General features: G+C 52.1%; 1 protein-coding gene across 1 annotated transcript in view; it reads right to left on the bottom strand.

Annotated features, from left to right (window-relative positions):
- FAM120C (family with sequence similarity 120 member C) overlaps positions 1 to 23,902 on the bottom strand; it is a 51,228-nt gene that overhangs the window by 2,555 nt on the left and 24,771 nt on the right. Inside the window, 9 exon segments of the mRNA XM_060252549.1 lie at positions 1,822 to 1,960; positions 6,509 to 6,710; positions 8,372 to 8,581; positions 9,453 to 9,567; positions 14,155 to 14,404; positions 16,035 to 16,206; positions 16,321 to 16,606; positions 18,725 to 19,041; positions 20,771 to 20,856. Coding sequence (XP_060108532.1) covers positions 1,822 to 1,960; positions 6,509 to 6,710; positions 8,372 to 8,581; positions 9,453 to 9,567; positions 14,155 to 14,404; positions 16,035 to 16,206; positions 16,321 to 16,606; positions 18,725 to 19,041; positions 20,771 to 20,856 — 1,777 coding nt within the window.

The raw sequence follows: 23,902 nt of genomic DNA, 5'->3' as shown, positions 1-23,902 counted from the left end.
TTGCCTGCCTCTGCGTAGCGGCCCTGGGCTTCCTTGGCAGTTTCCCAACTAGGACTGACCCTGCTTAGCTTCCGAAATTTGACGAGGTTGGGCTTGCCTGGGCCATCCAGGTCAGGGCAGAGAGGTGGTTTGCTGTTGCCTGCCTCTGCGTAACAATCCTGGACTTCCTTGGTGGTCTCCATCTAACCAACATACCTACGGAACCGTCTCCTCCCATATACGCCCCGGAGGTTGCTTTGCTCGGCCTCCCAGGATCTTCTGATAGTCCCTGGCCCAAGAGATGCCCGTCTTGCCTCTACCAGGGCCGGGACTTTCTCGGTCCTGGCCCCGACCTGGTGGAATCAGCTCCTTATGGAGATCTGGGCCATCCCTGGCTTGCTGGCCTTTCGTAGGGTCTGTAAAACGAAGCTGCTCTGCCAGGTTTTTGGATGAGACAGTGGGCATCTATCTATTAGACCCGTTGGCCTCCCCTTACGGCCCTACTGCACTACTGTATCGCGGTGCTGTATCGTGGTACTATTTTTGTGCTATACCACCTTGTTGTCATATCATCTTGCTGAATCGTCTTGTTGCACTTTACTGAATGCTGGTTGTATTATGATTTCATTGTGAGTTTATTTCTATTTGATGTACTCCGCTCTGAGTCCCCGAACGGGGGAAATGGTGGGATATAAATAAACAAATAATAATAATAGTGACCCTGGCTGACCTCGCTTAGCTCCCACGATCTGATGAGTCTGGCCTTGCTGGGCCATCCAGGGCCAGGGCTAAGAGCCACACTGACATGTCCTGATGCAAAGCAGCAGCATTTGTTCATTACAGCTCAAGTCCTCGGAATTTCTCCAGTTACTCCAATAGGTACTATTGCTGAGGTCTGGGCGACAGGCATATTCAGGCCTTTTTTTTGTAGCAGGAGCTCCTTTGCATATTAGGCCACACCCCCTGATATAGCCAATCCTTCTGGAGCTGACAGAAGGCCCTGTACAAAGAGCCCTGTAAGCTCTTGGAGGATTGGCTACATCAGGGGTGTGTGGCCTAATATGCAGGGGTGAAATTCTAGGAGAGCTCCTTTGCATATTAGGCCACACCCCCTGATGCAGCCAATCCTGGAGCTGACAGTAGGCCCTGTACAAAGAGCCCTGTAAGCTCTTGGAGGATTGGCTTCGTCAGGGGTGTGTGGCCTAGTATGCAGGGGTGGAATTCTAGGAGAGCTCCTTTGCATATCAGGCCACACCCCCTGATGCAGCCAATCCTGGAGCTGACAGTAGGCCCTGTACAAAGAGCCCTGTAAGCTCTTGGAGGATTGGCTTTGTCAGGGGTGTGTGGCCTAGTATGCAGGGGTGGAATTCTAGGAGAGCTCCTTTGCATATTAGGCCACACCCCCTGATGTAGCCGATCCTCCTGGAGCTTACAGAAGGCCCTGTACGAAGAGCCCTGTAAGCTCTTGGCGGAATGGCTACATCACGGGGGCATGGCCTAATATGCAAAGGAATTCCTGCTACAAAAAAATCCCTGGGCATATTCAGATATATAGAATCAACCTGTTTTAAAAGACAGATAACAAGTCTAAAAAAAATCTTTGATCGGCTTTACGTTCCAGGGATTTCAAGGGGAAAAAGCACTTTTTAACGATGCGATGGTACCCGTTGATCCCTACTTTACTGGTTCTCCCTTTTCTAACCGCTTTGCATTTCTCTCTCTGCAGCAGCCAGATCCCACCTCCTGCCCTCACCTAGCTGCTGCAGCATCTGCTGAGGAGAGAAAAGACGCTTCCTGATGGCAGCCGGTCAAACCCAAAGTGACTGCTCCAGCAGAACTTACCCTTTCCCCGGACCTCCCACCGACACCACCTGCATGCCGAAGGAACCTTGGCCCCGGGACGGTTTGCTGCCAGCCCACTGGCCCACCACCATGCCAGCGATCTCCAGTTTGCCTCCTTGGGGTGGGATCGGATGGAGGCCTAGACGAATGGAAGAGACGAAGGGGAGGTGAATGGAGATAAGCTGCCGCCTGATCGGGTCATTTCGAGGGGCCAAAGGTAAAAGATGTAAGAGAAGCCATGTTGGATCAGGCTAGTGGCCCATCCAGTCCAACACTCTGTGTCACACAGTGGCCAAAAAAACCCAGGTGCCATCAGGAGGTCCATCAGTGGGACCAGGACACTAGAAGCCCTCCCACTGTGCCCCCCCAGCACCAAGAATACAGAGCATCACTGCCCCAGACAGAGAGTTCCAACAAAATACTGATGGACCTCTGCTCCAGATGTTGATCCAATCCCCTTTTGAAGCTGCTATATTTGTAGCCGCCACCATATCCTGTGACAGTGAATTCCATGTGTTAATCACCCTCTGGGTGAAGTGTTTCCTTTCATCCATTTTAACCCAGCTGCTCAGCAATTTCATTGAGTGTCCACAAGTTCTTGTCTTGTGCGAAAGGGAGTAAAGGGCTTGGGACGGAGGAAGAATAAATGTATTCATATGAATCCATGCACGTTCGTGCGTGTGCAGTGTCTTCTTGGCAGAAGTCGGGGGAGAGAAGCCCAACAAATTCGCAATGATGGTGTGACTGGAAACAATGAAGGGATCGCTGCCGGAGACAACGATCGATAACCAGGGCCATGTGATCCCATCATCGGAGGCAGGAAAACCAGCCACCGACTGAGGCCTGAGGATCTCCCGACATTACAGCTCGTCTCCAGACTATGGAGATCAAGTTCTCCAGGAGAAAATGGCTGCTTTGGAGGATGGGCTCTAAGGCGCTGCACCCGCCACCCCAGGCTCCACCCCCAAATCTCCATGACTTTCCCAACCTGGTTCTGGTAACATCCCACCCCCCCACTGGTGGCAGGGGAATGTTAGGATTTTCTGCAGTTCCTAGTTCCCATACGCGTTGGCTTCTGAAAGCCAGTGCAGAGTTGCTTTGTTCGGTGTAGCCCTCTCTGAAGGCAGCATTCCAGATTCCTCCTCCCACGCCCCTATGAGAAGGGGTTTTTTTTGGTAGCAGGAACTCCTTTTAGAATAGGCTGCACACCCCTGATGCAGCCGATCCTCCTGGAGCTTACAGCAGGTCCTGTACGAAGAGCCCTGTAAGCTCTTGGAGGATTGGCTACATCCGGGGTGTGCAGCCTATTCTACAAAGGAGTTCCTGTTGCAAAAAAAGCCCAGCTTAAGAGTGGTACTCAACAAATAGAAACCGACCCTAGTGTTATGGCGTTGGCAGACAGCAGTCACGCACAAGGGTCTCATTGCATGCGTGCTTGAGACCTGTGTCCTCAATGCGAATGTAGGACAGGACCAGTCTTCCCTCTTAGCTGAGTTAGTGTGAGCTAGCTCACAGTTTTTTAGCCTCTGGCTCATCCATTTTTATCTTCGTTCACAAAAAATGCCCCCAGAGCAAACTAATTTATGCAGCAGCTCACAACATTCATGCCAGTAGCTCACAAAGTAGAATTTCTGCTCACAAGACTCCACAGCTTAGAGGGAACACTGGACAGGACTATCCGTGGCTATTAGTTAGGGCAACTAAAGGGAACTATGACATCCAGAGGAAGTCAGCTCCTGAATCCTAGTGCCAGGAGGCAGCATGGGGGGAAGGCCTTGACCTCTGTGTCCTGTTGTTGGCCCTCCAGAGGAACTGGCTGGCCACTGTGTGAAGCAGGATGCTGGACTAGAGGGACCCCTGGACTGATCCAGCAGGGCTCTTCTGACGTTCTTATGAAGGCCTCAGCCTCTCTGCCCCGTTGTTGGCCCTCCAGAGGAACTGGCTGGCCACTGTGTGAAGCAGGATGCTGAACTAGATAGACTACTGGTCTGATCCAGCAGGGCTCTTCTGATGTTCTTATGAAGGCCTCAGCCTCTCTGCCCTGTTGTTGGCCCTCCAGAGGAACTGGCTGGCCACTGTGTGAAGCAGGATGCTGGACTAGAGGGACCCCTGGTCTGATCCAGCAGGGCTCTTCTGACGTTCTTATGAAGGCCTCGGCCTCTCTGCCCTGTTGTTGGCCCTCCAGAGGAACTGGCTGGCCACTGTGTGAAGCAGGATGCTGGACTAGAGGGACCCCTGGTCTGATCCAGCAGGGCTCTTCTGACGTTCTTATGAAGGCCTCAGCCTCTCTGCCCTGTTGTTGGCCCTCCAGAGGAACTGGCTGGCCACTGTGTGAAGCAGGATGCTGAACTAGATAGACTACTGGTCTGATCCAGCAGGGCTCTTCTGATGTTCTTATGAAGGCCTCAGCCTCTCTGCCCTGTTGTTGGCCCTCCAGAGGAACTGGCTGGCCACTGTGTGAAGCAGGATGCTGAACTAGATAGACTACTGGTCTGATCCAGCAGGGCTCTTCTGATGTTCTTATGAAGGCCTCAGCCTCTCTGCCCTGTTGTTGGCCCTCCAGAAGAACTGATTGGCCACTGTGTGAGACAAGATACTGGACTAGGTGGACCACTGGTCTGATCCAGCAGGGCTCTTCTGATGTTCTTATGAAGGCCTCAGCCTCTCTGCCCTGTTGTTGGCCCTCCAGAGGAACTGGCTGGCCACTGTGTGAAGCAGGATGCTGGACTAGAGGGACCCCTGGTCTGATCCAGCAGGGCTCTTCTGACGTTCTTATGAAGGCCTCAGCCTCTCTGCCCTGTTGTTGGCCCTCCAGAGGAACTGGCTGGCCACTGTGTGAAGCAGGATGCTGGAGTAGAGGGACCCCTGGTCTGATCCAGCAGGGCTCTTCTGACGTTCTTATGAAGGCCTCAGCCTCTCTGCCCTGTTGTTGGCCCTCCAGAGGAACTGGCTGGCCACTGTGTGAAGCAGGATGCTGGACTAGAGGGACCCCTGGTCTGATCCAGCAGGGCTCTTCTGACGTTCTTATGAAGGCCTCAGCCTCTCTGCCCTGTTGTTGGCCCTCCAGAGGAACTGGCTGGCCACTGTGTGAAGCAGGATGCTGGACTAGAGGGACCCCTGGTCTGATCCAGCAGGGCTCTTCTGACGTTCTTATGAAGGCCTCGGCCTCTCTGCCCTGTTGTTGGCCCTCCAGAGGAACTGGCTGGCCACTGTGTGAAGCAGGATGCTGGACTAGAGGGACCCCTGGTCTGATCCAGCAGGGCTCTTCTGACGTTCTTATGAAGGCCTCAGCCTCTCTGCCCTGTTGTTGGCCCTCCAGAGGAACTGGCTGGCCACTGTGTGAAGCAGGATGCTGGACTAGAGGGACCCCTGGTCTGATCCAGCAGGGCTCTTCTGACGTTCTTATGAAGGCCTCAGCCTCTCTGCCCTGTTGTTGGCCCTCCAGAGGAACTGGCTGGCCACTGTGTGAAGCAGGATGCTGAACTAGATAGACTACTGGTCTGATCCAGCAGGGCTCTTCTGATGTTCTTATGAAGGCCTCAGCCTCTCTGCCCTGTTGTTGGCCCTCCAGAGGAACTGGCTGGCCACTGTGTGAAGCAGGATGCTGAACTAGATAGACTACTGGTCTGATCCAGCAGGGCTCTTCTGATGTTCTTATGAAGGCCTCAGCCTCTCTGCCCTGTTGTTGGCCCTCCAGAAGAACTGATTGGCCACTGTGTGAGACAAGATACTGGACTAGGTGGACCACTGGTCTGATCCAGCAGGGCTCTTCTGATGTTCTTATGAAGGCCTCAGCCTCTCTGCCCTGTTGTTGGCCCTCCAGAGGAACTGGCTGGCCACTGTGTGAAGCAGGATGCTGGACTAGAGGGACCCCTGGTCTGATCCAGCAGGGCTCTTCTGACGTTCTTATGAAGGCCTCAGCCTCTCTGCCCTGTTGTTGGCCCTCCAGAGGAACTGGCTGGCCACTGTGTGAAGCAGGATGCTGGAGTAGAGGGACCCCTGGTCTGATCCAGCAGGGCTCTTCTGACGTTCTTATGAAGGCCTCAGCCTCTCTGCCCTGTTGTTGGCCCTCCAGAGGAACTGGCTGGCCACTGTGTGAAGCAGGATGCTGGACTAGAGGGACCCCTGGTCTGATCCAGCAGGGCTCTTCTGACGTTCTTATGAAGGCCTCAGCCTCTCTGCCCTGTTGTTGGCCCTCCAGAGGAACTGGCTGGCCACTGTGTGAAGCAGGATGCTGGACTAGAGGGACCCCTGGTCTGATCCAGCAGGGCTCTTCTGACGTTCTTATGAAGGCCTCAGCCTCTCTGCCCTGTTGCTGGCCCTCCGGAGGAACTGGTCAGCCAGTGTATGGGACAGGATGCTGGACTGGATGGACCACTGGTCTGATCCAGCAGGGCTCTTCTGATGTTCTTATGAAGGCCTCAGCCTCTCTGCCCTGTTGCTGGCCCTCCGGAGGAACTGGCTGACCACTGTGTGAAACAGGATGCTGTAAGTAAAGTAAGTAAGTAAAATTTTATTTGTATCCCGCCCTCCCCCGCCAAAGCAGGCTCAGGGCGGCTAGATGGACCCCTGTGAGAGACGGGATGCTGAACTGGATGGCCTGATCCAGCAGGGACGTCTACAGCACAGAGAGCTCCCTGGAGGTGATGTGTGCAGTAGAGGCCACGAGGAGCATACCCCCACTCACCTGTGAAGCCTCTCGTCCTTCCAGGGGCTGGTGGTGGAACAGAGCCGATCGTGCGAGGGTAGACAGGCATCGGATAAAAGGCTGGGGCCATTGAGGACATGAAGGGAGGAGGGGGGAGGAGAGGGGGCGGAGCCTGGCGGTTGAAATTGATGCCTTCCAGGATGCTCTGCCTCATCTTTTCCACTTTGGAGACTTGCTCGCTCTGTGGAGGATGCAGCACAGGAGAAAGATGTGACAAAAATTACCATCTGATTTTCTTATTTGCATACAGACAGAATGGTAAGATACAAGACCTTTTGTCACGATCCTGGGCCTAGCGAGGCCTGCAGGCCCCAGGGAAGCCTGCTTAGGAGTTACTAGGAAAAGCCTACATCTCCCAGGATCCCCTCTGATTGGGTAGCAAGGGTTTTGAAAGGAAACAGGCCCAGAGAGGGGTGGGGCCTGGGAAGAGAATATATAAAGGCCAAGCCCCGGGTGTTCTTTTCCTAGGAGGCAGAGCGGAGGAAGAGCTGCTGCCAGGGAGAGACCCTTACTCTGTGAGGTAGGGTGAGTAGGCCCAGGTCTGACTGAGACAGTCAGGGACAGTAAGTTCAGACGCGTTAGAGCATTTGGTTATTTTTCCCTTCACCCCTTTTACTGTTTTATGCACCTTTTTTGTTTACATTGCACTGACCTTAAAATAAACCTTTTTCTGTTGTTCACTCTGCCTGGTCCTCACACCCATTATTTGGTCAAAGCTGAGGGAGGCCTGAAGGGCTTGGGAGCGAACTCTGGGCCTTCTCAAGGGGAACCCTTAACCCAGAGCGGTGGCAGCGATTTGGTAAGACCCCTCTGAGTCGTGACTCCTTTGTATTCACATGCTACCAGGAATATTCTCAAGCCGTTTATCTGCCCTCAAGTTCCAGCTCACGCAAGGCAACTTTGACCTCATGAGGCTTTCAAGGTAAGAGGTGAGCAGAGGTGGTTTGCCCCTGCCTGCCTCTGCACAGCAACCCCAGTCCTCCTCAGTGGTCTCTGATTCCAAGTTCTAACCGTGGCCTGGCCTGACCTGGATCGCCCAGGCTAGCCTCATCTCGCCAGGTCTTGGAAGCTAAGCAGAATCGGCCTTGGCTACTATTTGGATGGGAGACCTCCAAGAAAGTCCAGGGCCGGCATGCAGAAGCAGATAATGGCAAACTATTTCTGAAACATATCTTGCCTTAAAAAAAGTCTAGCTCGCCACCTAGTGGTGCACAACGCCAAGCGAGCTAGGATTTCTGGCTGCCGGACAATCTTAGGATCTCCTGCCTTATACTACACACACTGCCATAACGATAATTATTATCATTATTCATTAGAATCATAGAGTTGGAAGGGACCTCCAGAGATCCAGTCCAACCCCCTGCAGAATGCAAGACATTCACAAATACCTCCCCCAATTTCACAGAATCAGCATTGCTGTCAGATGGCCATCCAGCCTCTGTTGAAAAACCTCCAAGGAAGGAGAGCCCACCACCTCCCGAGGAAGCCTGTTCCACTGAAGAACGGCTCTAACGGTCAGGAAGTTCTTCCTAATAGAATCCTAGAGTTGGACGGAACCTCCAGGGCCATCTAGTCCAACCCCCTGCACAATGCAGGAAACTCACAAACATCTCCCCCTAAATCACAGGATCTTCATTGCTGTCAGATGGCCATCCAGCCTCTGTTTCAAAACCTCCAAGGAAGGAGAGCCCACCACCTCCCGAGGAAGCCTGTTCCACTGAGGAACGCCTCTAACGGTCAGGAAGTTCTTCCTAATGTTGATCCGGAAACTCTTCTGATCTAATTTCAACCCACTGGTTCTGGTCTGATCATCCGTCCTCTTCCGAGGGAGCCGGTCTTTACCTGTCCGTCACAGAGGTCGATGAGAGGCGCCTTCTCCCGCGTGGCTTTGATCAGCTTGCTCTGGAAGAGCTTCCCGTCAAAGTAGATCCACGGGCAACAGTGCTCCCAGGGCACAGGCTGGCCGCAAGCATCATTGGCAAAGAGGGCCGTGTCCACCCCACTCATAAACAGAGCGGCCAGCTGAACCCCGCGGACATCCAGTTTCTCAATCTGCAAAAGAAGCAATGTGCTTGGAGCTTCAACAGGGGATCATGTCAGAAACCAGTTCCTCCTTTCCCCCACCCCTGTTTTTTTAGCATCTCAACATAGGCTACCAGGAGGAAACAGGCAGGCTTGCAAGCTCTTTACCACAGAGGTCGATAAGAGACTAGAGAGAGGATACAGGGCTTTTTTTGTAGCAAGAACTCCTTTGCAGGAGGAACTCTTCTTATGTTCTTATGGCTGGGCCAGAATCATAGAATCATAGAGTTGGAAGGGACCTCCAGGGTCTAGTCCAACCCCCTGCACAATGCAGGAAATTCACAAACATCTCCCCCTAAATTCACAGGATCTTCATTGCTGTCAGATGGCCATCTAGCCTCTGTTTCAAAACCTCCAAGGAAGGAGAGCCCACCACCTCCCGAGGAAGCCTGTTCCACTGAGGAATTGCTCTAATGGTCAGGAAGTTCTTCCTGATGTTGAGTCGGAAACTCTTTTAATTTTAACCTGTTGGTTCTGGTTCTACCTTCTGGGGCCATAGAAAACATTTCCACACCATCCTCTATATGACAGCCCTTCAAGTACTTGAAGATGGTGATCCTATCACCTCTCAGCCGCCTCCTCTCCAGGCTAACCATCCCCAGCTTCCAGCTTCATCAACCTTTCCTCACAGAACTCCTTCAACCTTTCCTCATAGGCCAGTGATGCTCTGTATTCTTGGTGCTTGTGGGGGGGGCACAGTGGGAGGGCTCCTAGTGTCCTGGCCCCACTGATGGACCTCCTGATGACACCTGGGTGTTTCTGGCCACTGTGTGACACAGAGGGTTGAACTGGATGGGCTATTGGCCTGATCCAACATGGCTTCTCTTATGTTGTCCCTTACCTTTAGTTCCTGAAGCTGATCTGGCTCATAGAGCTGAGCAGACACGGCCTGGGCCAGGAAGGCATCCAACTCGTGTCTGTGCAGAATCCGACTTCCAGGCCATTGGATCATGTACCTGAGACAGAAAAGAGAGGCTGTCTTATTGGTAGGAACAGAAAGCTGAGGGGCAGGTGCATGCGCCCACAAACACGGGCCAAGAAAACTTCCCGTCTTCTTATTCTGTTGTGCCTTGGGATGGGCAGAGGCTTACAAGGTGGGATTTTGTGTTGTCGAGGCTTTTTTTTTTTAGCAGGAACGCAGTTCCAAGCTAGCCTAACAGCAGGGGGGGTGGGGGTGGCCTAACATGCAAATGAGCTCCTGCACTCTGTATTCTTATTGGGAGAGGCATTAATGCAGCAGAGGTGCGTGAACTGAGCAAAGCGGAGATTAAAGTTTTATTCAGGAATTACTGTACTTGATACTAAAAAGGACAGGCAGACATAGGGTCCTACCAAATCGCTAGCTGGGAGGAGGAGATTATTGGATTTATACCCCACCCTTCACTCAAGAGTCTCAGAGTGGCTTACAAACAGGGGTGTCGAACCCATTTGCTATGAGGGCCGGATCTGACACAAATGAGGTCATGTTGGGCCAGACCGTATGTGTGCCCATTTAAGATTAGGTAGTAGATATATAAACTTTTAAAGGACACAGAAAAACAAGCATATTTTTGAAAAAAACACCTTAAAACATGCTTAAAATGTGAGCACTCATTGGTCTTAAAGATGCTTTCTTTGTATTTCTCCAATGGGAACCAGGCAACTGGGCAAAGGAAGCTCCGGCTCTTTCCTTCCTTCCTTCCTTCCCCAAGGACTTGCAGGGGCTGGGGGGGAGCCTCAGTCAATTGAAGGAAAAGAGGCTTGGCTTAGTAGCTTTGCTGTGCAATCAAGAGAGCCTTGCAAAGCAAGCTCCGTCTCTCCCCCCCCCCCCTTCTTCCCCAAGGGAGGAGCCTCAGCAAATGGAGAAAATAGAGGTTTTGCTCTGTAGCTCCTGTGCAATTGAGCAAGCTTTGTAAAGCAAGCTGTGATGCAGAAGGAAGCAAAAGAGAGGGAGAAGGAAGCAGATCACAGTTGCTTGGGGGCCTGATAGGAGCCCTCTGGGGGCCTGATTCGGCCCCCCAACTGCACGTTTGCTACCCATGGCTTACAATCTTCTTTCCCTTTCCCTCCCCACAACAGCCGCCCTGAGCCATTTGTTGGGAAGGGTGGGATAGAAGTCATAAAATAAAAATAAAATAAATAAACAGACACCCTGTGAGGTAGGTGGGGCTAAAAGAACTTTTTTGAGAACTGCCCTTGAGAAAGCAGTTCTGAGAGATCTTGTGACTGACCCAAGGTCACACCAGAAATTGCACGTGGAGGAGGAGTGGGGAACCAAACTTGGTTCTCCCAGATTAAGAGTCTGTGCACTAAATCGCTACAACCAAACCGGTCAGAAAGAAAGATGAAAAGCTGTGGAGCTTCTGAGAAGAAGCAGGATACTGCCGTAAGCCTAGCAACGGGAAACAAGCAATGAATGACACCTTATCAGAAAAGAAGGTGCTGCTGACCTCACTATTCTATCTAGCTCAGGGGTGTCAAACATGCAGCCCCAGCAACTGGCTGTCATCTGCTTCCTTCTCCCTCTCTCTTGCTTCCTTCTGCATCACAGCTTGCTTTGCCAGGCTTGCTCAAGTGCAAAGGAGTTACAGAGCAAAACCTCTATTCTCTCCATTGGCTGAGGCTCCTCCCTTGTGGAGAAAGGGGTGGAGGAGGCAGAGCTTGCTTTTCCAGGCTCAATCGCACAGCAAAGCTACTGAGCCAAGCCTTTCTTTCTTCTATTGGCTGAAGCTCCTCCCCCTCCTGTCCCCTGAGGAAGGAAGGAAAAAGCGAGTTCCCTGGATACTATGGGAGAAATAGAAAGAAAGCACCTTTCTCCAAGTTCCCTGGATACCATGAGAGAGATACAAAGAAAGCACCTTTCAGACCAACAAGTGCTAACATTTTAAGCATGTTTAAGATTTTTTTTAAAAAAAACCTTTAGTTGTGTTAGGCGTTATAGCACCTCAGGGGATTTTTGCTGATCTTTTGTATTTTGACCTTGCTTTGACGTTGCTTTCTCCAGTAGAGAAAGAAACCTTGTGAATAAATACATTCCCATATCTTACATTCCACCCCCCCCCCCAAGAAAGTCTTGCTTGGTTTATTTGCACAACAACCTTTCTGTACCCATATCTCAGTCCCGATCTTTTGTCCGCCACCGTCTTTCGTTCTGAGAGTCAAGCGTGTATCAAGTACTCCAAGCGAGGTGGCATTAACAGATAATCACAATGCCAAAAATATATATATTTATATGGGGAGGGAAAAAAAATCAGTGTTGGGACAAATCCAAGCAATCTTTTCAGAGGCCTGTGCACAGAGAACAGGTCTGTCTTTGTGCATGAGCTACTCCCATAAGGAAGAGCTGATGCAGACAAACACTGTGATCCTTTCATGAATGCTACTCTGGACTGCTCTTGGACTGTTTCCTGTTCGGCATCGTACAGTCCCACCCCCCACCCCCCGATGTCGTTTCACTAAGCTGCTTTTGAAGGTGTGCTAACTAAGGGTGGAATTCTAGTGGGCGCTCCTTTGCATATTAGGCCACACCCCCTGATGCAGCCAATCCTCCAGCAGCTTACCAAAAAAAAGAACCTTGCAAGCTCTTGGAGGACTGGCTACACCAGGGGGGTGCGGCCTAATATGCAAAGAAGCTCCTGCTAGAATTCCACCCCTGGTGCTGACACTGGACAACTAGTTCATTATAGAAAGCCCACTGGCCTGAACTCTGGGAAGGGAGGAACGGGATTAAATGTGTCATATGAGGGAAGGAGACAGCTACACAGAAGAGCCCCTGATCCAGGACCAGTAACTGCATCAGACTGCACGCAGAGGGTCTTTGACACCCAGAACTCCAACCAAAATCTTCAGCCCTCAAAGCGTCCCCCGCCTTGCGGATCAGGCTGCCCGGCGAGGTGAGGAAGGCACCCACTCTCCAGTCTTCCTTGCAAAAAGACTAAATTGTAAAGGAACAGCCAGGGCTTTTTTTGTAGCAGGGCCTTTTTTGTTGCATATTAGGTCACACCCCCTGATGTAGCCAACCCTCCAAGAGCTGACAGTAGGCCCTGTACGAAGAGCCCTGTAAGCTCTTGGAGGATTGGCTGCATCAGGGGTGTGTGGCCTAATGGGCAAAGAAGCTCCTGCTACAAAAAAAGGCTCTGGGAACAGCCCGGCAAAATACTACAAACGAAAGAGAGCTGGGAAAAGTGCAGAGGAGGGCGAGCAAGGTGGAGTTAGAGCACCTTCCCTATCCGGAAAGGCTGAAGAGTCTGGTGGGACTTCTGCGTTTAGAAAAGAGGCAACTAAGGAGGCAAGTAGGGGGGGGGCGGGCATTATAGAGGTTTATAAAATTATGAATGGAGAGGAGAAAGTTGACAGGTCTCTCTCCCTCTCCCAAAATACTAGAATTCGAGGGCATCCCATGAAGCTGACGGGCAATAGGTTAAGAACGGAAATACTACTTGACGCAGAAAGGATTTAAAATGTGGAATTTGCTGCCAGGCGATGTACTGATGGGCCACAGGAATAACAGTTTCCAAAGGTGCTTAGATAGATTAATGGAGGATAAGTGTATCAATGGCTACTAGTTACGGTAACTGAGAGGAACCTCCATGTTCAGAAGGACTGATCCTCTGAATCCCAGTGCCAGGTCACGTGACAACCTCAGGGGAAGACCTCGGCCTCTCTGCCCTGTTGTTAGCCCTCCAGAGGAACTGGTTGGCCACTGTGTGAGGCAGGATGCTGGACTAGATGGACCCCTGGTCTGATCCAGCAGAGCTCTTCTGATGTTCTTATGAAGGCCTTGGCCTCTCTGCCCTGTTGATGGCCCTCCAGAGGAACTGGTTGGCCACTGTGTGAGACAGGATGCTGGACTAGATGGACCCCTGGTCTGATCCAGCAGGGCTCTTCTGATGTTCTTAAGAAGGCCTCGGCCTCTCTGCCCTGTTGTTGGCCCTCCACAGCAACTGGCTGACCACTGTGTGAGGTGGGATGCTGGACTAAATGGACTATTAGTCTGATCCAGCAGTGCTCTTCTGATGTTCTCATGAAGGCCTCAGCCTCTCTGCCCTGTTGCTGGCCCTCCAGAGGAACTGGTCAGCCACTGTGTGAGGCAGGATGCTGGACTAGATGGACTATAGATCTGATCCAGCAGGGCTCTTCTAATGTTCTTACTGAGGCCTTGGTCTCTCTGCCCTGTTCTTTGCCCTCCAGAGGAACTGGCTGGCCACTGTGTGAGACAGGATGCTGGACTAGATGGACTACAGATCTGATCCAGCAGGGCGCTTCTAATGTTCTTATGGAGGCCTTGGTCTCTCTGCCCTGTTCTTTGCCCTCCAGAGGAACTGGCTGGCCACTGTGTGAGGCGGGATGCTGGACTAGATGGACCACTGGTCAGATCCAGCAGGGCTCTTCTTATGTTCTAATGAAGGCTGTGGCTTCTGCGTACTTTGTTGACCCTCCAGAGGAACTGGCTGGCCATTGTGTGAGACAGGAGGCTGGACTAGATTGAGCCTCTGCAAGTCATGAGCGTGCCCAAGTCGTGACCCCTCTCAATGCCCTACTCCTGGCTCCTGTGCCCCACTCACCGGAGCACGCAGCACATCAGCAGCAGGTGCGTGGGGACATTGGCGGGATTGAGCATGCCGGGCGTGTCCGACTTCATGCAGGCCAGGAAGGCCCTCATGCGCCGGTTCTTGTCCTCCACCGCTTTGCCGAGCCACAGCTTCTTGAGGTTGGGGCAGGTCCACTCCCGGAAGGCCAGGGCCGAGACCAACTCTGGAGTCTGAGGAGATTTCCCCTTGTAGGCCGACCACTCCTTGACAATGATGGGAGGAGCTGCGGAGGAAAGGAGAGGAGGCCTCGCCTGGTCCTTAAAGACAGAACCGTTGGTGCAGCGGCAGGTTCCAGGAGGCGTGGGAGAGGTTCCCCCCACGTTCACGTAAATGGAAGGAACCCAACCCAGGCAGGGTGGATCCCAACACTAGGATTGCGGGCACCAACGGTGGCCAACCTGTCTGACTTCTAGCATAGCTGCTAAACCTGAAAACACCTCCAGTCTATGTAGAACAGGGGTAGCCAAACTTGCTTAATGCAACAGCTGCATAGAAAAAACGGCCGATGATTGAGAGCTGCAGGACAAGGAAGGAAGGAAGGAAGGAAGGAAGGAAGGAAGGAAGGAAGGAAGGAAGGAAGGAAGGAAGGAAGGAAGGAAGGAAGGTGAATGCCAAAAAAGGAGTCACCACATTGAGGGAAGAAGAAGAAAAGCAAGAGGAAGGAGAGGAAGGAGAAGAAAAAAGAAGAAGAAGAGGAAGAAGAAGGAAGAACAAGGAAGAAGAGGAGGAGGAGGATGAAGGAAGAAGAGGAAGAAGGAGAAGAAGAGGAAGAAGTAGAAGAAGAAAGAAGAGGAAAAGGAAGAGAAAAGGAGAAGAAGAGGAACAAGAAGGAAGAACAAGGAAGAAGAGGAGGAGGAGGATGAAGGAAGAAGAGGAAGAAGAAGAAAGAAGGAGAAGAAGAGGAAGAACAAGGAAGGAAGGAAGGAAGGAAGGAAGGAAGGAAGGAAGGAAGGAAGGAAGGAAGGAAGGAAGGAAAGAAGGAAGGAAGGAAGGAAGGTGAATGCCAAAAAAGGAGTCACCACATTGAGGGAAGAAGAAGAAAAGCAAGAGGAAGGAGAGGAAGGAGAAGAAAAAAGAAGAAGAAGAGGAAGAAGAAGTAGAAAGAAGAGGAAAAGGAAGAGAAAAGGAGAAGAAGAGGAACAAGAAGGAAGAACAAGGAAGAAGAGGAGGAGGAGGATGAAGGAAGAAGAGGAAGAAGGAGAAGAAGAGGAAGAAGTAGAAGAAGAAAGAAGAGGAAAAGGAAGAGAAAAGGAGAAGAAGAGGAACAAGAAGGAAGAACAAGGAAGAAGAGGAGGAGGAGGATGAAGGAAGAAGAGGAAGAAGAAGAAGGAGAAGAAGAGGAAGAACAAGGAAGAAGAAGAGGAAGAGAAAAAAAGAAAAAGGAGAATAAGGAGACGAAGAAGAGGAAGAACAAGGAAGAAGGATGAAGTGGAGGATGATGATGAAGGAAGAAGAGGAAGAACAAGGAAGAAGAACAAGAAGAAGAGGAAGAACAAGGAAGAAGAAGGAGACGAGGAGATTAGGTTTATACCCCACCCTTCACTTGGAGTCTCAGAGCAGCTTTCAATCTCCTTTCCCTTCCCTTCCCCTCCCCACAACAGACACCCTATGAGGTAGGTGGGGCTGCGAGAGCTGTGACTGACTGAAGGTCACTCAGTTGGCCGCATGTGGAGGAGCGGGGAATCAAATCTGGCTCCCCACTGCTCTTAACCACTACCCCAAACTGGCTCTCAAATCTCTCAGCGACCGCTCAGTCCTCCTTGGGGCAGTTGGTCTCCTCACGCTCCTGAGAACCACAGAACTGAAGCACGAAGCAAGCGCGTACTGAACAAATGACACAAGGAGACACCTACTTTCCACAGGGATGCGCTTGCGCACAGCCAGACGCTCCATCCGCCGCTGCGTCTCGGCCACACTGAAAAGGACGCCGTAGACGTACTGCCGGGCGGCCCGGAAGAGGACAGCTGCGGGTGGCAGTTCGCTGTTGCACTCGTCTTCGATGCACACGGGGACCTTGATCTCACCCTGGAGGGGAGCGAGAGAACCCGCGAATGGCGCTTCTCAGCCCCCCCCGAGGCTCCCCCCACCAAAGAGAGCCGGCATCGTTTAGGACACCTTTCACCCGACTGCCCCTCTCACCTTGGTGAGGACGTGGTAGATGAAAGGGTACATAAGCCCCCGGCGATGCCGGTGCTCGGCCACGCGAAGCACTTCGGGGGCAACGGCGGGCAGGGGCGGGGTGGTGATGTCCATGTGGTTGCGGGTCGCCATGGAGAGCAGCGAGGGGATGTGGGCCTCAGGCCCGCTGTGGTTCCTCTCCGAGTTGCCGGAGCTGCCGGGCGGCTGGCCCCACCCCTGGTTCGTCATCTTTTCACCCCCGGAATCTTCCCAGCCGTGTTTGCGGGGCGCTGCTTCGGACACATGGCTGGAGGGACGAGAGGAAAAGGGGAGGCAGCTGTAGTTCTGCGTCTCGGAGGAGCTGTTAAGCTTAGAACCCTCTTCCCTCTTTCCCCCACAGCAAGTTTTCAGTCTACTAAATTGCCTTATGCATCCTCTAGATTAGGGATCTCCCCCCCACACACCTTTTTAAGGCTGTGGGCGTCTCTGGAATTTTGACAGGCTGCGGTGAGTGCCACCCTAAAATGGGCTTCCGCAGGAAGCGGAGCCAAATCAAAAATGTCTGCCTCAAGAGGCGGAGCCAAACAGAATACTTCCCTCCTCACTTCTCTGGGAAGAAGGTAAATCCCAAAGGGGGAACGGAATCACAGTGAGGAAAGCAGGGGTGGCCAAACTTGCTTAACATAACAGCCACGTAGAATAAACATCAGATGTTTGAGAGCTGCGAGGCAGGCAGGCAGGAAAGCAAATAGACAGGGGAAGAGAGAGATGGAAAGAAAGCAACTTTAACTTTAAATGCATTCTCCAAGCCGCTGGCTGGCTCAGCTTGAAGAAATGATTGAAAGAGAGAAATGCCTTCTCCAAGCTGGCTGATGGGACAGTGGGGGCTTTGAGAGCCACACAGTATGTGTGAAAGAGGCACAGCTTGGCCACTCCTGGACCAATGTTCCCTCTAAGCTGTGGAGTCTTATAAGCAAAAATTCTACTTTGTGAGCTACTGGCATTAAAGTTGTGAGCTACTGCATTAATTCGTATGCTCTGGGGGTCATCCTTCCTGAGCTGAGACAAAAATGTGTGAGATGGAGGCTAAAAAATTGTGAACTAGCTCACACTCACTCAGCTGAGAGGGAACACTGCCCTGGGCTAAGGAAAGCCTGGTTGCTTTCTGGTCACCCTCACCCTCCAGTGGAAAACTTGTTGATTTGAATGAGAGAAGCCGGTAACAAGCCCTGCTTTACAACAGCCCCAACCCTGCTTTAGGAAAAGCTCAGAGAGTGACAAGGAAAGTACTGGTGGGCACCACGTTGGGGAACCCTGTTATAGACCATACAGTCTATTACGGACCACAATCAGAGCCGAGAAAAGCCGCAAACTGCTCTCTGCTCACTCCACCCACGGAAGGTATTGCAGCCGCTTGCACAGGGAGAGGGAGGAGGAGGAGATGATGATGATATTGGATTTATATCCCACCCTTCACTCTCAATCTCAGAGCAGCTCACAATCTCCTCTATCTTCATCCCCCACAACAGACACCCTGTGAGGTAGGTGGGGCTGAGAGAGCTCGGATAGAAGCTGCCCTTTCAAGGACAGCTCTGTGAGATCTGTGGCTGACCCAAGGCCATTCCAGCAGCTTTAAGTGGAGGAGCGGGGAATCAAACCCGGATCTCCCAGGTAAGAGTCTGCGCACTTAACCACTACACCAACTGGCACTCTAGAGGAAGATAGTGGATTTATACCCCAGTTTTCACTCTGAATCTCAAGAGGGGCTCACAATCTCATTTATCTTCCTCCCCCACAACAGGCACCCTGTGAGGTGGGTGGGGCTGAGAGAGCTCTCACAGAAGCTGCCCTTTCAAGGACAGCTCTGCAAGATCTATGGCTGACCCAAGACCATTCCAGCAGCTGTAAGTGGGGAATCAAACCAGGATCTCCCAGGTAACAGTCTGCACACTTAACCACTACACCAACTGGCTCTCTAGAGGAAGATAGTAGATTTATACCCCAGTTTTCACTCTGAATCTCAGAATGGCTCACAATCTCCTCGTCTTCATCTCCCACAACAGACACCCCGTGAGGTAGGTGGGGCTGAGAGAGCTCAGACAGAAAGTGCTCTTTCAAGGACAGCTCTGTGAGATCTATGGCTGACCCAAGGCCATTCCAGCAGCTGCAAGTGGAGGAGTGGGGAATCAAATCCTGTGAAGTAGGTGGGGCTGAGAGAGCTCTGACAGAAGCTGCCCTTTCAAGGACAGCTGTGCAGGAGCTATGGCTGACCCAAGGCCAATCTTGTAGCTGCAAGTGGAGGAGTGGGGGAATCAATCCCAGTTCTCCCAGGCGAAAGTCCGCGCACTTAACCACTACACCAACTGGTTCTCGTGTTATCTCAGGAGTCTTGTGCTCCCGGAGACACCGCCGTGACCCCACTCACTTGGAGTTGGCTCCGTTGTGTTCTTCCCCATCTGAGGAGGAGGAGGGCGAAGACCCCGGTCCGGACGATGGAGAAGGCTTAGAGCTCAGGTGGTGGTTGGGGAACTTGGGAGGGCAGCAGTCGTAAGGCATGGGCCAGTTGTTGAAGTGTCCGCCCTTCGAGGCCAGGTCCTCGTGGAAAGGAGCTGCGTCCGCCAGGCCGTGAGGAGAGAAGAGAAAATTGGAGCCGGAGCCGGGGAGGAAAGACGAGGAAGTGCCAACGCCGCCGTGTGGGGCAGGTGGTTGGTACTGCATCTTGGGCCCTACCTGGGGTGCAAACTGGGAGACAGAAGCAAAGAGAAGCAAGGGATGGATGCTGTAGTCACGGTCACTTCTCAAAAAGGAATTCTGCCGGAGGCCCGAGTGGAGGTGCCCTCGCTCTGCGGGGAAAGACCCTGCCCTGAATCTAGAAGGTCCCCGGTTTATTCCTTTCTCCCACCCAGCTAACAACAATCCAGAGAGGGTTGCTAAGATGTCTAGCCTGAGCTCTTGGGAGTGCCCCTGTCTCTTTGCTCCCTCACTGCTTTGTTCAATTGAAGGTTACAGCAGTTCTGTTCTGCTCAGTGTGATGCACAGGGGTTAGGCTGGATGGGCTGTTGCTCTGATCCAACACGAAGAAGAAGGAGGCTGCAGATTTATACCCTGCCCTTCTCTCCGAATCAGAGTCTCACAGCGGCTCACAATCTCCTTTATCTTCTTCCCCCACAACAGACACCCTGTGAGGCGGGTGGGGCTGAGAGAGCATCGACAGAAGCTGCCCTTTCAAGGACAACTCCTGCCAGAGCTACGGCTGACCCAAGGCCATTCCAGCAGCTGCAAGTGGAGGAGCGGGGAATCAAACCCGGTTCTCCCAGGTAAGGTCTCATTTATGTCAGATCCTGGCCTAGTAACAAATGAGCTTGACACCTCTGCTCTAGGCAGCACCTAGAGATCTCTCTCTATGGCAAATTCTCTCCAGCTGACCGAGATCAGTTCTCCTGGAGAAAACAGCTGCTTTGGAGGAGGAGATTATATCCTGCTGAGGACCCTCCCCTTCCAAATCCTGCCTACTCACAGCTTCCACCCCCCCCCCCCCAAATCTGCAGGTATCCCCCCAACCCAGAGTTGGCAGAGGCAGATGGAGCTGCTGGAATTCACAGACGGTTGGAGGTGGACGTACCTCTGGAATGCTCAACTACGTATAACGTGGTGCACTGGAGATGGAGACTGCTTGCCATGGGCTTTATACCTGGGGGAAACATTTGACAGCATGTCCCCCACCTTCCCAAGCAGGATCTGACCACTCCAGTCTACCATTTTACTCCACTTCTTACTACTTGTAGGTTAGGTTTGGAGGCCCTCCCCCCACTTCAGGGTTATCTGAAAGCGGGGCTGGGGGAGGGGAGGGAAATGTCTGCTGGGCGCTCCATTATACCCTACGGAGACTGATTCCCATAGGCTACAATGGAGAATTGATCTGTGAGCATCTTGGGCGGCTGTTTTTCGAGGTAGGGGCATCAAGGTTTCAGTATGCCATCCAGTGCCTCTCCTCAAAACACCCTCCGAGTTTTCAAACTGTGTGAAATGTTTTAAATTCAAAATTTATGTTAGATTTTATATGTTGTGAGCCGCCCTGAGCTGCTTCGGTGGGAAGGGTGGGATATAAATTGAAATAAACTTAAACTTAAAAGGATCGGACCAGGGGGTCTGATTCTACGAGCTCCCAAAGAAGGTGCCCCTGTCCTTTGTTATTTCCAAATGGAGGGAAGGCATTTCAAAGGTGTGCGGTCCCTTTAGACGTGATGGCCAGAACTCCCTCTGGAGTTCAACTGTGCTTGACGCAACCTTGCTCCTGGCCCCACCCCCAAAGTTCCCAGATATTTCTTGTAGGATTTGCCATTTGAGCCTGTGCTGTTCCCCCCCAAAGAGCAATAAGGCCTTATTGATGATGTCCCCTTGACAAATGGAGTTGCAGTCGGAACACCAGCCTCAAACGAACCGTCCGACTGAAGCCAGCCCAGGCACTTACCATGGCCTTCCCTGAAGGAAGCGGGACCATCGGGTTGCGATTCATCGGTGCCGGCCCTCCAAAATGGTTGGGCCCAAAACCTGGGACTGAAACAGAATCGACACCTTGTTATGCACAGGAAGCACTCTTAGTCCCAGTGCAACCTTGCCGGGGGTGTTAAAAGAGCTGGGGAGGATATCTCTCAAACTCACAAGCTTCATATGCCATATCTCCTGCCAGGGAGAAGTGTTCCCTCTAAGCTGAGTTAGCGTGAGCTAGCTCCTAGTTTTTTAGCCTCCAGCTCAAACATTTTTGTCTTGTCTCAGGAAGGATGGCCCAAGAGCAAACTAATTGAAGCAAGAGCCAAACCGCTCGCTCACAACATTAACGCCGGCAGCTTGCGAAGTAGAATTTTTGCTCACGAGACTCCGCAGCTTAGAGGGAACGTTGCCGGGGGCTCCTCTGCATTGGACACGATTCAGCGGAATGTCGTGAGAGCGCTCCACGTTAACGGAGAGCAACCAGCTGGGTCCGGCCTCACCCTGAATGCTCCCTCAAGAACGGAAGCCCAACGAAATCAAAACGGGCGGCTGCGTTAATCCGTCAGCAGTGGTAGAACATAGCAAGACTCCAGCAGTGCCTGGCAGACGGACAACATTTGTGGCAGGGCGTGAGCTTTCGGGAGTCACTGCTCACTTCTTCAGAAGCTCCTACCTTGCCCTAAATTTTGTTAAGACTTCCAGGGGCTACTGAACTCTTCCTCCTTTTCTACTGCTATCAGGGCTTTTTTTTTTTTGGTAGCAAGGACTCCTTTGCATATCAGACCACACTCCGCTGATGCAGCCAATCCTCCAAGAGCTGAAAGGGCTCTTCGTACAGGGCCTACTGTAAGCTTCTGGAGGATTGGCAACATCAGGGAGGTGTGGCCTAATATGCAAAGGAGCTCTCCTAGAATTCCACCCCTGCATATTAGGCCACACACCCCTGATGTAGCCAATCCTCCAAGAGCTTACAGGGCTCTTCGTACAGGGCCTATTGTAAACTCTTGGAAGACTGGCTACATCAGGGAGGTGTGGCCTAATATGCAAAGGAGCTTTCCTAGAATTCCACCCCTGCATATTAGGCCACACACCCGATGTAGCCAATCCTCCAAGAGCTTACAGGGCTCTTCGTACAGGGCCTACTGTAAGCTTCTGGAGGATTGGCTACATCAGGGAGGTGTGGCCTAATGTGCAAAGGAGCTCCTGCGACAGAAAAAGCCCAGACTGCTATAGACAAGGACTACTGTGGCTACCCACCTTGATCTACGCCCCCCAGTTAACAATAACGGAGTCCGAACAGAATGCTTACTTGTCATGCTAAAACAAGCTTTCTTTGCTAAGCTGACCCCCCAACCCCTAACTAAAGCCAAATAGAAGCCTGGTTAAGCTAACGTTCCTTCTCAGAGCCACAAAGTCCCTGTCTAAAGGGGAAAAAGCTATCTTCCACTCTTCTTAAACCTAGGCTGGCTGACCCCCTCCCACCTAGTAGCATTCCATGGGCTTTGACTGGGTGACAGTCTCTTGGCTTTGGTTGAGGCCCACATCAAAAGGATTGATGGAACTCTCTGTCTGGGGCAAGTGATGATGTATATTCTTGGTGCTTGGGAGGGGCAACAGTGGGAGGGCTTCTAGTGTCCTGGCCCCACTGATGGACCTCCTGATGGCACCTGGTTATTTTGGCCACTGTGTGACCCAGAGTGTTGGGCTGGATGTGCCACTGGCCTGATCCAGCATGGCTTCTCTTCTGTTCTTATGTCTGTGGTAGTGATGCTCTGTATTCTTGGTGCTTGGGAGGGGCAACAGTGAGAGGGCTTCTAGTGTCCTGGCCCCACTGATGGACCTCCTGATGGCACCTGGTTATTTTGACCACTGTGTGGCACAGAGTGTTGGACTGGATGGGCCACTGGCCTGATCCAGCATGGCTTCTCTTCTGTTCTTATGTCTGCGGTAGTGATGCTCTGTATTCTTGGTGCTTGGGAGGGGCAACAGTGAGAGGGCTTCTAGTGTCCTGGCCCCACTGATGGACCTCCTGATGGCACCTGGTTATTTTGACCACTGTATGGCACAGAGTGTTGGACTGGATGGGCCACTGGCCTGATCCAACATGGCTTCTCTTATGTTCTTATTGGTTCAAAGCCCTGGAGGAGAAGCAGGAAGCCAAAGATGAGCACCAGAGTGACCAATTAGGATGCAAAAATGAGCAAGAGTCCAGCGGCACCCTGAAATTTGTGACAGGGCACGAGCTTTTGCGAGTCACTGCTTGCTTCTTCAGGCCGACGGCAGGTGAGTCCACCAGCATGGTTCCTCTCATAGATGAGCTTCCGATGGACATTCCTAGATCCTTCAGGGTCTGGCGGAACATGAACATATGAAGCTGCCTTATAGCGAATCAGACCCTCGGTCCATCAAAGTCAGTATTGTCTACTCAGACTGGCAACGGCTCTCCAGGGTTTCAAGCTGAGGATTTTCACGCCTATTTGCCTGGACTCTTTTTAGCTGCAGATGCCGTGGATTGAACCTGGGACCTTCTGTTACCAAGCAGATGCTCTACCGCTGAGACACCGTCCCTCCCCCAACATGGTTTAGGCACAGTGGGTTTCAAAGATCTGCCAGCACTCAGCCTTTTTGGGAACAAGGTAGGAATGTCCCCAAACACTAAGCCCAGGAACTGCAGGTGGTAGCTGCCGAGGTAGCCTCCTAGCTCTTCCCACTCCGGCTATGAAGCAGAGAGGCGGTACCAACTGAGCCAGTGTGGCATGCCGGATGGATGGAGTGGCGAGCAGGAACCCTGGGTGAGCTTTAAGTCCCAACTAGGGAGGGAAAGCAGGATTATTAATGCAAAATGCATGAAACGCTGCTAAGGACAGAGTGAGGAGTTCTCTAGGTTGGGGTGGGTAAGCTCAGAATCCGCCAGGGGGGACGCGATGACTCTCTTGAAGGATTTAAAGGGCTGTCACTTACAGGAGGGCAGGGAGCTGTTCCTGTTGGCAACAGAGGAGAAGACTCACAATCATGGGGTTAAATTAAGGGCGGGAAGGTACCGGTTGGACATTAGGAAAAATGTTTTGGCAGTAAAAGTTGTTCAACAGTGGAATCAGCTACCGAGGGAGGT

Source organism: Heteronotia binoei, chromosome 13, assembly GCF_032191835.1.
Source record: "Heteronotia binoei isolate CCM8104 ecotype False Entrance Well chromosome 13, APGP_CSIRO_Hbin_v1, whole genome shotgun sequence".
In the NCBI taxonomy this organism is placed as follows: Eukaryota; Metazoa; Chordata; class Lepidosauria; order Squamata; family Gekkonidae; genus Heteronotia; species Heteronotia binoei.
Note: the sequence above shows the minus strand (reverse complement) of the source record. Positions and strands in the feature narration are given on the sequence as shown.